Consider the following 12,770-nt stretch of genomic DNA (forward strand, 5'->3'; position numbering starts at 1 on the left):
TTCTAAGACATCGATTTGTTTTGACATTTCTGTAAGTGAAACATGTTCTCATAGAGAGAACCATAGAACCCTATATCCGGTAACTGAACATGCGGAAGTGCCCAGACTTGTTGAGCCATAGAAGAACATTCAAAGCGTTTTCTTGAGTCACGTGGCACTCTCCTTTTCAAGCTAGTATTTTTGGTTTGGTTATGGATCTATATTATTATGACATAACTTCAAAATATACATCTAAAGAGATTCCAAAAGTAGCCAACACTTAACTGCTGAAATCATATATCATCCATGTTCAGCAATAATTTCAATCAGACCAAATAGCAGGGACAACCAGGGTTACGACTCAAATTCTCACATATACAATAATATAAACTCAAATTCAAAATTACGAGAATCTAGAGACTGGTAGCAGAATATACCGGTGTGGATTCGAGCAGCTCCGCAAATTTCCCCAGTATATCTTTTAAAGCATCCATAAACTCATCTTCTGTGGATGCGTCAGAGGTTTCTTTGTCTCTCTTAGTCAACTGAGATTGTATTGTCTCGTAGAGAAGAGCCACTGATTCGCTCTCTGAAGATAACGGAGGCAATCCCAACTCTTTTCCCTTCTCTATCATCAAGTTCTTTATAAGATCCGCCCTTCCTTGGTTGTCTTTCCCGGTAGACTCTTCAAGAACCGTTTCCTCTACGAGACATTTGAGTGTCTTCTCGTCTGCAAGAATCTGAGAAAAATAATTTGATCGAGCTGTTCAAAGATCCATGCTAGTTATAAGCAAAGAAGAGTGTGGGGCTAATAACCTTACGAAGCCTTGACCCATTGAAGATCTCGACGTTCTGGACGATGGTGATTGGATTCTCATGAAGGACCTCTGATATTTCTTGTAGAATTGGATGTAGTAGCTCTGCAAACTGTGCTTGTCCTAGCTCTTCGTCGCCATCAGCATCGTGCTTCTTAATGATGTCATCTAAGATGGGAAAGTCTGTTCCAAACAAAACCATGCTGAGGGTATGAACGAAATGATTCAAAGTGGGAAAGGAAAAGTTGGAGAATGCAGAATCAGAAATACATCATGACATACTATACGAGGGTTGACTTTGATCACGTGAGATGGGAGTAAACTATGGAATAAATAAATACATGAAAACTAAAAATTTTGTAAATCATTTACGAGGTTGATTTTGCATTAGACTAAACACAATAGTCACTGCTAAAAACTGGTTTCAAAAGAGGCTTGATTTCTATTATGTGATCAGGGCTGATCATGGATTTATTATGTGATCAAGGCTGATCACATAATAAATCCATGAACTTGCTCAAGAAGGTAACTGTAAAAGGCAAAAGAAAGAAAGAAGAAACCTGAGAGTGGAGGGACGCCCATGTCAACACCCATGAGGGAAAGAGCTTTCCGTATCTGGCTCTTGGGAAGCTTTCCTTTATCTTCTTCATCCAAATCAGTGAAGAGATTCTCTGCCAACATTGCAAAATCATCCTCATCCTCCAAAATCAGCTTCAACGTAATCCCATCCAAAATTGAAATCACAACTGGAGTATCTGTAATAAAAAAAATCACTCTACAATCAGAATTGAAACCACAAGTGGGTCTTCTATCTGTAAGAAAAAATCACTCTGCAATCAGAACTGAGACCACAACTGGAGTATCTATCTGTAAGAAAACATCACTACAATCAGAACTGAGACGAGACAACTGGAGTATCTGTAAGAAAACAACACTCTACAATCAGAATTGAAACCACAACTGGAGTATCTGTAAGAAAAAAATCACTCTACAATCAGAATCGAGATCACAACTGGAGTATCTGTAAGAAAACATCACTTTACAACCAAAACTTGAGAATCTGTAAGAACATAGCACTCTACAATCAGAACTGAGATCACAAATGGAGTATCTGTAAGAACATATCATCACTCAACAATCAGAACTGAGACCACAACTGGTGTATTTGTAAGAAAATATAACTCTACAATCAGAGAACTGAGATCACAACTGGTGTATGCTTAAGAAAACATCCCTATACAATCAGAACTGAGACCACGCATCTGCTTCAATCAATCTGTACCCAAATCCTTTTCTCCTTCTTTCAACAACAAGGTCGGTCCTGAGCATAGGCTGGTGAAGCATTGGCCCATGATCCCCAAAACTTTAGTAAAAAAATTTATATATAAATCCTTGAATTTTTCTAAATTTTTATATATATATATATATATATATATATATAAGTTTTTTACTAAATTATCTATATCCCTCAGAATCTATCCCTCTGAATCTCAGGACAGGAACGTAGGCTATACTCCTCCATGATCAACGCACACAACAGGTATCGCATGATCCTTTCCGGCCTAAATCTCTATTTGATCATCATATACGATTCGTGGAGTGAAATTTCAATCGCTAATACACTAATAGTGTGAAGGGAAAGGGATGATCCGCATCCGGTACCTGCAAGAGCATCGGCGACGGCGGAGACGAACATTCCGAGTTTCTCAGTCGCTTGCTGTCTATTAAACTCGGTACGTCGGAAACTGATGTCGTCTCCTTCGGAGACTCGGGAGATCGCAGCTTCTTTGATGTGCGGCGGGAGCGAGAGCCCCGAGAGGGATTCGGAGACCTTGGATTCGGAGATCTTGAGAAGCTGAGCTCCGGTGAGGCCGTGCTCGAGCTCCGGAGGGTTGAGATCGATGGATCTGAGGGCAGCGCCGTCGAAGATCGTCAATCCCGCGTTCGACATTTTGATCAGAGAGAGATCACATGTGACTTGAGAGGTTAGGTGACGGTGAAAAACCGTTTTTTTAACTTTTTTTTAGTCAACGGAAACGCTGACTCACTCGCTGTTCTTAACCTTATAGATAAGGCCCGATACTAGGGAAGTACTATGGGCCTGATATAATGGGCTGCTACACAGCTCACATGTGAAAGACGAAATATTTTTGTATTTTAAAACTATTGACCAAAATCTCACAAATATTGCGATTTTTTTTTTTAAACTATTCTTTTCTTCTTCATTTTTTTAGTTTTTTTTTAATCAGTAAAAAATTCACCAACGGTGTTCTAAATTCTCAATATTATTCATGAAATAAAACAAAAATAAGACACTAATGTCTTTCTAATTCAAAAGCTTATATCTTTTTCCATTTAAAAAGGAGTTTTGAGTTTTAATCTGATGTTAAATTTATAGCATTCTTAGAAGAGAAAAAATTAGAACTGGTATGTTTGAAAAAAAAATTAGAGTTTATTTTTTATTCTAATTTATTTTAGACGAGAATCTGAATATCTGGATAAAATGAAAAAAGGAGATAGCACTAGAACCAGAAAAGAAAAAAAGAAAAAGGAAAAAAAAAGTTTAGAGCAGTAGTAATGGCGACATCTGTTGTGACTCTATCTTCTCCCCCACCAGTTTCTCTGCCTCTCTCCTCATCTCGCTCTTCCTTATTCTCCAACTGCTTCACAGTAACGACCCGACAAAACACCACCCGGTCTCTGGTGGCGAGAGGAATCCGACCGAGAAAGGCACTCACTTGTAATGCCCTGTTTGGTCTCGGTGTCCCTGAGCTTGCTGTGATTGCTGGCGTCGCTGCCTTGCTTTTCGGACCCAAGAAGCTTCCTGAGATCGGTAAAAGTATTGGCAAGACCGTCAAGAGCTTTCAACAGGTTTTTCTCTGCTCATTAGAAAAAGAAAAAAAAAACTGATCAAATTTTGGAATCTTGAAAATTTCAGTTTTAGCTTCTGATGGGATCTTTTTTTCAATTGAATCAAAAAAATAATAATAATACAATACGCATGTGAAAAGCTTATTAATTATAGTTGGAATCCATGTTAAATTATAGAACACTGCTGGTTATTGTTATGGCTCTTGGTTCGTCTCAAAGATACTTAGCTTCTACTTGTATGTTATATGTTCCTTTTAGGTTTTGTCTTGCATTGATGAAGAACTTCTTGTGTGGGTTTTTTGTTTTGGTAATGATGCAGGCTGCAAAAGAGTTTGAGTCTGAGCTAAAGACCGAGCCTGAAGATTCTGTTGCTGACTCATCTACTCCCGTATCAATGAGCAACAAGGCAGAGGAAAAAACTGAGGTTTCGTCAAGCTCCAAGGACAATGTATGACAATGATGAATGAGACTTTTGGCTTTGCTTGTTTTCATGTAGCTACAAGGGTTTGTGAAATGAGTTTTAGATCAAATACCTTCTTTTTGAAGGAAGCAGGGTAGTCTTTCTGTAAGAATTGGCTCCGTGGTGTTTGAATCTATCAAGCTATTCTTCTTAAGAAGAAAGAAAGAACTCTGCAGTAGACCAACATTCTAGAACTGAGAAAAAAAAAACAATACAATTCCAATCTGTAGCACAAGAGTAATTTGTCTACATGATTTATTCACTGAGGTAGCTTCGATCCTTACATGTAAAAAGTGATATAAGGTAAGCATACTTCAATATGTTTTTCACCGTAACCATCAAATCCATAACCATATATCAAAAGTTCATATGCAAACAGTAGTATGTGAATAAGAAAGGGCTTCCTCTATTCATCATTAACAAGTCTTCAAGGACCATATTGTTGCTCTAATCAATTCTTATTCTGTTTATTTATACACTGTACAATTGGATTGGCTTATTTACATAGATTTTTCACACGCAAAAAAAAAAAAAAACATTTACTTATGGAATGGCCATTTCATCAATAATACACAAAATATTCCTAAACATTTTTTAAAAAATTTAATAAGAAATTATTAAAATAAATCTATTCTACTTTTATGTACTTCATTCATTTGATCACATCCACTTTTATTTTATTTACGATTTACATAGTTTTTGTAAATAATACTAATATTTATGGAATGTGTGAGAAATGCAAAGAAGCATATACTTGGAACTTGGAAAACGGAGATGATCCGTTTTTCTCTCGTACTCGGTCAACGAACAAACCGGCGAGGAACACTCGTCAGCTTTCTATTAGCTTTCTAGCAATCGCCTCAAAGCGCTATATACAAATGCTTGCACTTACCAAGGAAAAAGAAAAGTTTAGTTAAAATCAAAAGATCGTGATATCGCAGTTGAGATTAAATGGCGATGGAAATAGCAACTCCGATTCATGCACCGGTTACACCTCCGGCGAGCAACCTCATCATATCAGCAACAACGGCCGCAGAAACTCAAAAGAAGAACAGGATTCAAGTTTCTAACACCAAGAAACCCTTGTTCTTCTACGTTAATCTCGCCAAGGTAAGTGCAAAACTATATTCGTTAATTATCACAACAACGGTTTCTTGGACTTCAAGTAACCCAGTTTATATATGAATCTAGTGAATGAATAAACTGAGTAGGTTTTCATTTTTTTTCGTGTGTGGTCTAATATAGAGGTACATTCAACAACACAACGAGGTTGAGCTTTCTGCACTTGGAATGGGTAGGTTTCAACATGGTCGGATCTGATATTTCTGAGACTATAAGCATTTTAAGTTAATCTTAATAATATTTTTGACAATTGTATATTAGTTTTTTAAATATCATTTTTAATTAATCTTAATAAAAAGTTAATTGTATATTAGTTTAAAAGAATTTAGAGGTCAAATCGGATGTTTCATACAATTGTGTTCATAACCGTTTTGTTTAATCTTTAATTATCTCCCTTTGTTTCTGCATGTTTAAAATACGTTCGAGTATGTGCAGCAATCACAACAGTGGTTACCATCTCAGAAATATTGAAGAACAATGGGCTTGCAACAGAGAAGAGTAAACATTTCTCTTGATCTTCATTAACATATTGTTTCTCCTTCTTTGTGTTTGGTTTCTTGAAATTTTCATTTGTGTAATACAAACAAAACAGGAGTTCTGACATCGACAGTGGGAATGAAAGACGAGATCAAAGGGAAAATAGTTCAGAAGACAAAGGCCAGTTTTCTCTTTTCTTTCAGATGTCTCCAATTGCTAGGTTAAAAACTTAATTATGTGTTGTCCGTTTCATCGTTTTTCTTCTGACATATACAGATTGAGATTGTGTTGGGGAAATCAGATAAATTTGATTCTCTGATGACTCCAGCGGCGGAAGAGGAGGCGGTCGCGAATATGGGGGAGAAACCAGTAGAAGCTGAAGCTCGTGAAGGCAAGAATGAGTGACCAACTAAACATATTTCGAGGATTAGTATCATTTTCTTTATAACTATAACAAGCAAACTGTTTTGTGCGACGACACATAACAAAGAATGCTTTATTATTAACTCAAAAGTTATATTTTATGGAAAGACAATGAAATGTTTTTTTCGTTTTGGAGAAGGACAATGAAATGTTATGTTGATCATATTTCGTATACTTATTTGCCACGTGAATTTGGCCTGAAAGGTGAATATTTGTTGTACTCCTAAATATTCTAGTTCATAGCTTTCTGCTGATTAAATATTTTGCCTTTTTATATCTAGTTCATATTTTTCTTCAAAAAGTTTACACAAATTATTTTGGTTGAACAAAATACTCTTTTGGTTTCATTTTAATTATCGTTATAGAGATTTTATTTCAAAATAAGTGTAATTTTAATATTTCAATACAAATATATGATTCTCAATATTTTTAATCTATTTCTATTGATTAATATATGATTAAGAATTATATCTTTATTTGAAAAGTATAAAATTAAATATTTTTATTATGTGTACATAAATTTAAAACGATAATTAAAATAAGATAGATGGAGTATAAAACTACACTGCAAAGGATGTGATTCGGGTTATAGGGTTTTACTTTGAGAATCTTGTTTATTTATCTAGATTGCAATGATTTATGTTTGTTACTTTCAAGGATGAGAAATCTATGAGGGATGCTATTGAAGGGAGAACGGAAAAGAGTTTGATGGCCGTAACAACTCGGTCAAAATACAATAGTTAATCTTAACGAGTAACAATTAAAATTATTGGTCACTGCTTATCTAAATATTCGTTATAAAAATAGTTGCAGTGAAATAACAAACGAACATGATCAGTGAGGCTCCATAATCTTTTATGTGGTTCTTCTGACCGACGCAAGTATCAGAACATTTCTTTTCCTATAAGACTATTGAATACCGTGGTTGAAAGTGTTCTTACCACATTTATTATTTTCACTGTATATTGCAAAGCAGGTCGAATCTCAAAATCACTGTCATAAATCTGCACAACTGACAAGAAGTGTCATTTGGATAGAAGCGGTCTTACAAGACCGACGCACATATTTTTCTTCAACGTTGTTCCAACTTATTCATTTATTGTTAGTGGTAAATTGTGGTAGGTAGGGACATGTATCTAACCTCAGAATCTCTCAGGTAGGTAGGTCAATAACTTACCAGTTTCATTATTCTCCAATATTTTGGTTATTAATAATTCAAATAAAGCAAACAAATTGCAAAAGAAAAAAAAAAGTTCATGTAAGAATATTTTGGTCAAATACTACTGCTTTGTTTAGACTATATACGATGTATTCTAATATTTTTACTTCTAAAATAGAGACACTCTATAATAGAGCTGTGTTTTATTCCAATATATTTCTATAAATAGAAGAGAAAAACAATAGAATGATTTTATCTATAAATACTATGATAGCGGTGGAAAATCTACCGCTTTACTTTTCTTTTTTGGTCAAATATTACTCCTTTACTTATTATTTTTATCATTATTATCAAAATAAAAATACAAAATTAGACCTTGTTGATTCTATTTATAAAACTTTAAAATACTATATAATATAATTAATATTATCCTTAAGTCTATGAATTTATATTTATAACAAAATTACCATACAATCTCGCCTGATTTGTGGTAAAATTAATGTAAAATAAATCATGATAAAAATTTAAGTGAGACGTTTATTAATTATTTTATTTATAAGTAATATTATTTATAAGAACAAACATTAATATCTCCACAATTTAACTTATGTAATCAAAAATATATTTTTAAACTAGGTTGTTAAAATATTTTAATTCCCCTCTCCACAACGATTTAAATATATACATTCACAAGAATAACAAATAAATATTTTGAAATATTTCTGATATGCTTTGACATCTTTAAATTTATTATTGAAACAATATAAATAACAAAAACAAACTAATATTATTATGTAAATAAATTTTGTTTTTTCTAATATTATTTCTTCATGCTTACAGGAACCAGGCAAGGCTTCAACGCAACCTAATGTACTTAGCTGCTATTGCAGATTCTCAGCCTCAACCTCCAAGCGTGCTTAGCCAGGTAAATCATAAAAGTATTCAAGTTTAATGTTTTAAATTGTAGCAAACTCATTGGTACTGTTGGTTTGTATACATTGCAGTATGGTTCTTCTACTGGTGGTGGGTTGATTCAGGGAGAAGGAGGGTCACACTCACACTATTTGCAGCAGCAACAGGCAACTTAGCAGCAGCAGATGACTTAGCAGTCTCTAATGGCGGCTCGATCTTCAATGATGTATGCTCAGCAGCACCAGCCTTATGCAACGCTTCAGCATCAGCAATTTCACCATAGCCAGCTGGGGATGAGCTCAAGTAGTGGAGGAGGAAGCGGCGGTTTCCATATTCTTCAGGGAGAGGCTGGTGGTGGGTTTCATGAATTTGGCCGTGGGAAGCCGGAAATGGGAAGTGATGAAGGCAGAGGAGGAAGCTCAGGGGATGGTGAAGAAACCCTTTACTTGAAATCATCAGATGATGGGAACTGAGAGTGTGGTACAAGGAATTTAAATGATGAAGTAGTAGTAATAGTAAGAGTTTGAAGTTAATGTGTGTCCTTTTATTTAACGAGAGTTTTGGAGATCATTGACCGACATTAGTCCAGTTTAGTGGTTGGGTTGATGACCGATTTTAACCGAAAACCATGACAAATTCAGTCAGGCATGCATTTTGTTATTATCATATAACCCTTTGTAACAACATACTTCAGATTATAGAAATCTGAAAACTCACAAAATGATTAAGAGAACATTAAGGAAAGATGAAAGATGAATCAGACTCATTAGGTTGTTCAGGATATTCAAGTTTCAAGTTACAGATCATACAAATGCGATCTCTTCTGACTCAAGAGCTGAGCTTAGTTTAGTTTTTTCTTTCTTTCTTTTTTTTTGCAAATTGGCTAGCTACAGCAAATGAACACTTAAGTTTCTCCATTTTGTAATTGAACATCACATTTTTAAAATTTGCAAACAAAACGAACACAAGATAGAATCTTATTCTTCAAATGCTTCAGCGATCATGGAAATGAAAGCACTAAACTTGCCTCCCCCTTCTTCATCCCCACCATCATCTCCTTCTTCTTCTTCTTCTTCTTCTTCTTCTTCTTCCTCCTCTTGTTCTTCTTGTTCTTCTTCTTCTTCCTCCTCCTCTTCTCCTCCTCCTTCCTGGTTCCCACCGCCTCCATGGCGGCCCTTAGGCTTAATCTTCTTGAGGGTGGCTCCGAGACCAACCATCGCTGCAGCTATCTTCTCTCTCTTTGATCCCTCTTTCTTCTTGTCTTCCTCTTTCTCATCTTTTGAGTGATGGTGGAGGTGGAATATTCCTCTATGTTTATGGGATTTTTCTTTCTTTTTCTCGGGTGATGACTCTCGGATGCCTCGTTCCACATGAGCAGTCTCCACGGTTTCATCCAACTGCTTCTCCATCTTCTCTTACTCTTTTTTTGCCTTTGTTTTTTTTTGTTTTTTTGTTTGTTCTGCTTCTAAATCGTGGTTTGAGGTCTCTCGAGTTTAATATGCGCACTTATAAGTAGGCACGGTTAATGGTCCACAACTTGGTAATTTGTCATATAATATGATGTCAATCATTCTAGTGGGTAATGTTGGCCCCAACGCTTTGACTTGCATCCAATCTTGACCGAGCAAAAAGGTAACTACAACCATTAGTGTTTTCTTTGGTTGAACACGAGTTGAATTAGTCTTTTAAACACACAAATGGTGTTTCTTTAAGTTTTCATTTCTTGCTTGCTAGCATTATTTTAACTCAGAGGCGGCTACGAAATTTTAAAGGCTCCAAGCTGACCTTTTCATTAATAGTTGTAGAATTCAAAATGAAAATAAAATGAGCGTAGACCGGTGGCGAATCTCTGGCACTAGATGACTATTTGACTCAAGTAACGAGATTTTCTTAGCCAAAACGACTTCAAAGTATTTATCGGATGTGAAAGTCCTCTTGGACTCTGCCTTTCGTTCCAAATCCAAATGAAAAATGAGACTTGGTCAAGCAAGCATAACTACTAATCAATATTAAATATGATAAAGATTATCTTAGTCCACTTGGATTCGGATATATGTTTGGTAGTGATAATTAATAGTTGTTGGTGACTGGTGAGTGATAATAAATGACTATATGTACAGTTGGACAAAAATACTATGGCTTTGAATGTTTTCTAACCACTTCGCATCACGTCGTAGTCAATAATAACAAAAATCTCTACATATATTATCTATCTATATGTTTTTATATTCCTTTCATTTTATATTAAGTGTAATTATATAGAAAATTTTTCATTGCAAAATAAGTGTCATTTTATCATTTCAATTCAGATTAATTAATTTTATTATCATATTTATTTTTCTATTGGTTGAAATATGAATAGTTATATAAGTAATAATGTTTTTATATAAAAAGTATACAAAATTAAATGATTTTTTAATCCTTGTAAAGAAATCTAAAACAAAACTTAATATAAAATATAGAGAATAACTGTTAGAAACGCACTGTAGTTTAACTCTCACTCCCACCGTTCATTCCGCGATTACCAGCAAAGCAACAGTGTTCTAATATAGAAAAAATGCCACGAAGCTATAAACCCCATCTTATTCAAAATTCTTAAATCCATGATCACCCAATAGTCTCTAGTCACTAATAATATCACATTCTTGCTGTCCAATCGCATACTATGCATGAGCAACGAAATGCTTAGTTACCACTTACGATCTTTCATTTATATTTGTGGATTTGGCTGCTAGTGAGAAGATAACAAGTCTCTCGAACTAATTGTTTGTTTTATCTGCTGAACAATTTGTTTTAGTGAGTCTAGTGACCTTCTTTGACAAATCAACAATGACAATGTTTCAAATGTAATGCCTTCACACCAGAAACTTTTTTTTGCTCTAGGTAGATTGTGTTAGATGATAAGGTACGTACAGTTGGTCTATAAAATTATAAAGTGAATTATATCAAAACAAAATTATTATATTCAACTAACGAAAATAAAAAAAAGTTCCAACAAGTTTTAATTTCTAATTTACAAAAGCTATTATTTCTAGACACATATAATATGCTATTAGATGTATTATCTTTGCTGTATAATACTTTATTATATATTTTATTGCAATTTTTTGTCTATGATTTAATTAACTCTTTACAATACAAAGAACTATAGTGTAAAGTATAAAAAATTAAAGTTTAATTTGAACATGTTTTTTTTTCAGAGGAGCACCAGAAGTTTTGCTAAGTTAACAAATGCTCTTTGCTACCATCCATTCGACCACCAGCAATGGTAACTTCCCATCACCATCTAACGACGGGTCTTCTTCCTCTCTCGCAGCTTACCCTCACTCCGTTCCGTCTTCTGCTGCGACTTCTCCAATAAAGAGAGGGCGTCCCAGGAAGTACGTCACGCCTTAAGATTAATTGCCTTTGTTTCCATGAAAACTTGTGGCAGTGTAGTACAACAACAATGATCTGGTCTTGGCTGATGTTTTCATGTTAAAGAGTCAAGCCAGTTTCTGTGATCAATTGATTACTGGCTTACCTTAGTGTATTGTACTTGTCATTTTTTCGAGCTTTTCACATTTGTTACAGGGAAAAGTGGGCAGATTTTCACTCCGCACCTTGTTAATATAACTCCTGGCGAGGTGAGTATGAAATACTCTCACTGAGTGGATCTTATATTCGGGGCGAGCATGTTGGTAAAACTGGTGGCCGTAGCGTTTGTTTACCTTGTAGATGGTCAGATCTTCGGTGGAGGAGTTGGAGGACTCTTAAAAGCTCCTGGTCCAGCTCAGGTACCTTTCCTCTTGTCTTATAAGTTCGATTTACACGTGTGCCAACTATCACTAAGTTTAAAAACATTTGCATGTGAATAGAACGTTTGGCCCGTTGCTTAATTCCACAAAGCTTGTCTCCGGTTTTCCTTACAGGTGATTCTTGGGACATTTCAGCTAGAGAGAAAGAAGGATGGAAGAAATGGCGTGAAAGGAGATGATGAGTTGAGAATTGGAAACATGTTACCTTCTCCTTCTGGCACAGAATCTTTGCATGGCTACCATCCTGTTTTGGAACATTCAAACGGAGAGCATCATTCTATGACTAGTGGTGGAGCTCATCTCATGTTATGCTCATGCAACCACTTCAGAGCATGCACATGACACATGCTCCGCCCTCTGAACGGGGGTATGATTTGTCAGGTAAGAAAAGCTAATTATATATTTTGTTTCGTTTTTTTTTTATCTTTTGGCATCTTTGGTTACATTAATGGATTTTTTTTTTTCATATGCCAGAGAGAAAGTGAGAGAGGCCGGAAGAAAACAGTGATGCTTTTTGTTCTTTGGTACAGTGTTAATATTATAGTTATTGGTGGGAAAAATATCCGTCAAATTTGATTCGATCCATTATTCATTCCGATTCGATCAGAAAAATCCGAATATCTGTAACTTTACAAATCGAAACAAATACTAAAATTCAATATTCGTCAAACAAGAAGCAAATCACAAATACTCATTTAAAAAAAATATCCGATCTGATCCATAATGTACATATGCATATACACATATATAAAATT

At 35.0% G+C, this 12,770-nt stretch overlaps 5 protein-coding genes and 1 pseudogene across 5 annotated transcripts; 4 read left to right on the forward strand and 2 right to left on the reverse strand.

The window, feature by feature from the left end:
* Positions 1-240: 240 nt before the first annotated feature.
* On the reverse strand, positions 241-2,829 carry LOC108823738 (uncharacterized). The gene is made up of 4 exons (XM_018597013.2): positions 2,457-2,829; positions 1,355-1,549; positions 796-977; positions 241-719 (listed from the first exon to the last, which is right to left on the reverse strand). Exons 1-4 carry the CDS (start codon positions 2,743-2,745, stop codon positions 393-395), a joined length of 993 nt encoding a protein of 330 aa, XP_018452515.1. The 5' UTR covers positions 2,746-2,829; the 3' UTR covers positions 241-392.
* A 485-nt stretch (positions 2,830-3,314) lies between these two features.
* LOC108825522 (sec-independent protein translocase protein TATA, chloroplastic) lies at positions 3,315-4,311 on the forward strand. The gene is made up of 2 exons (XM_018598822.2): positions 3,315-3,665; positions 3,985-4,311. Exons 1-2 carry the CDS (start codon positions 3,372-3,374, stop codon positions 4,117-4,119), a joined length of 429 nt encoding a protein of 142 aa, XP_018454324.1. The 5' UTR covers positions 3,315-3,371; the 3' UTR covers positions 4,120-4,311.
* Positions 4,312-4,449: 138 nt separating this feature from the next.
* LOC108826282 (uncharacterized protein At2g34160-like) lies at positions 4,450-6,320 on the forward strand. The gene is made up of 5 exons (XM_018599669.2): positions 4,450-5,235; positions 5,371-5,419; positions 5,683-5,745; positions 5,840-5,904; positions 6,001-6,320. Exons 1-5 carry the CDS (start codon positions 5,077-5,079, stop codon positions 6,127-6,129), a joined length of 465 nt encoding a protein of 154 aa, XP_018455171.1. The 5' UTR covers positions 4,450-5,076; the 3' UTR covers positions 6,130-6,320.
* A 1,653-nt stretch (positions 6,321-7,973) lies between these two features.
* Positions 7,974-8,762, forward strand: LOC108824287 (GRF1-interacting factor 1-like). The gene is given in 2 exon segments (XM_018597681.2): positions 7,974-8,231; positions 8,311-8,762. Coding segments are annotated over 2 exon segments (438 nt in total). The 5' UTR covers positions 7,974-8,174; the 3' UTR covers positions 8,692-8,762.
* A 353-nt stretch (positions 8,763-9,115) lies between these two features.
* LOC108824288 (uncharacterized) lies at positions 9,116-9,707 on the reverse strand. The gene has a single exon (XM_018597682.2). The coding sequence runs from the start codon at positions 9,625-9,627 to the stop codon at positions 9,196-9,198; it is 432 nt and encodes a 143-aa protein (XP_018453184.1). The 5' UTR covers positions 9,628-9,707; the 3' UTR covers positions 9,116-9,195.
* Positions 9,708-11,449: 1,742 nt separating this feature from the next.
* On the forward strand, positions 11,450-12,410 carry LOC130500229 (AT-hook motif nuclear-localized protein 14-like; annotated as a pseudogene).
* Positions 12,411-12,770: the final 360 nt, after the last annotated feature.

The sequence above is a fragment of the Raphanus sativus genome, chromosome 9 (assembly GCF_000801105.2).
Source record: "Raphanus sativus cultivar WK10039 chromosome 9, ASM80110v3, whole genome shotgun sequence".
Taxonomy (NCBI): Eukaryota; Viridiplantae; Streptophyta; class Magnoliopsida; order Brassicales; family Brassicaceae; genus Raphanus; species Raphanus sativus.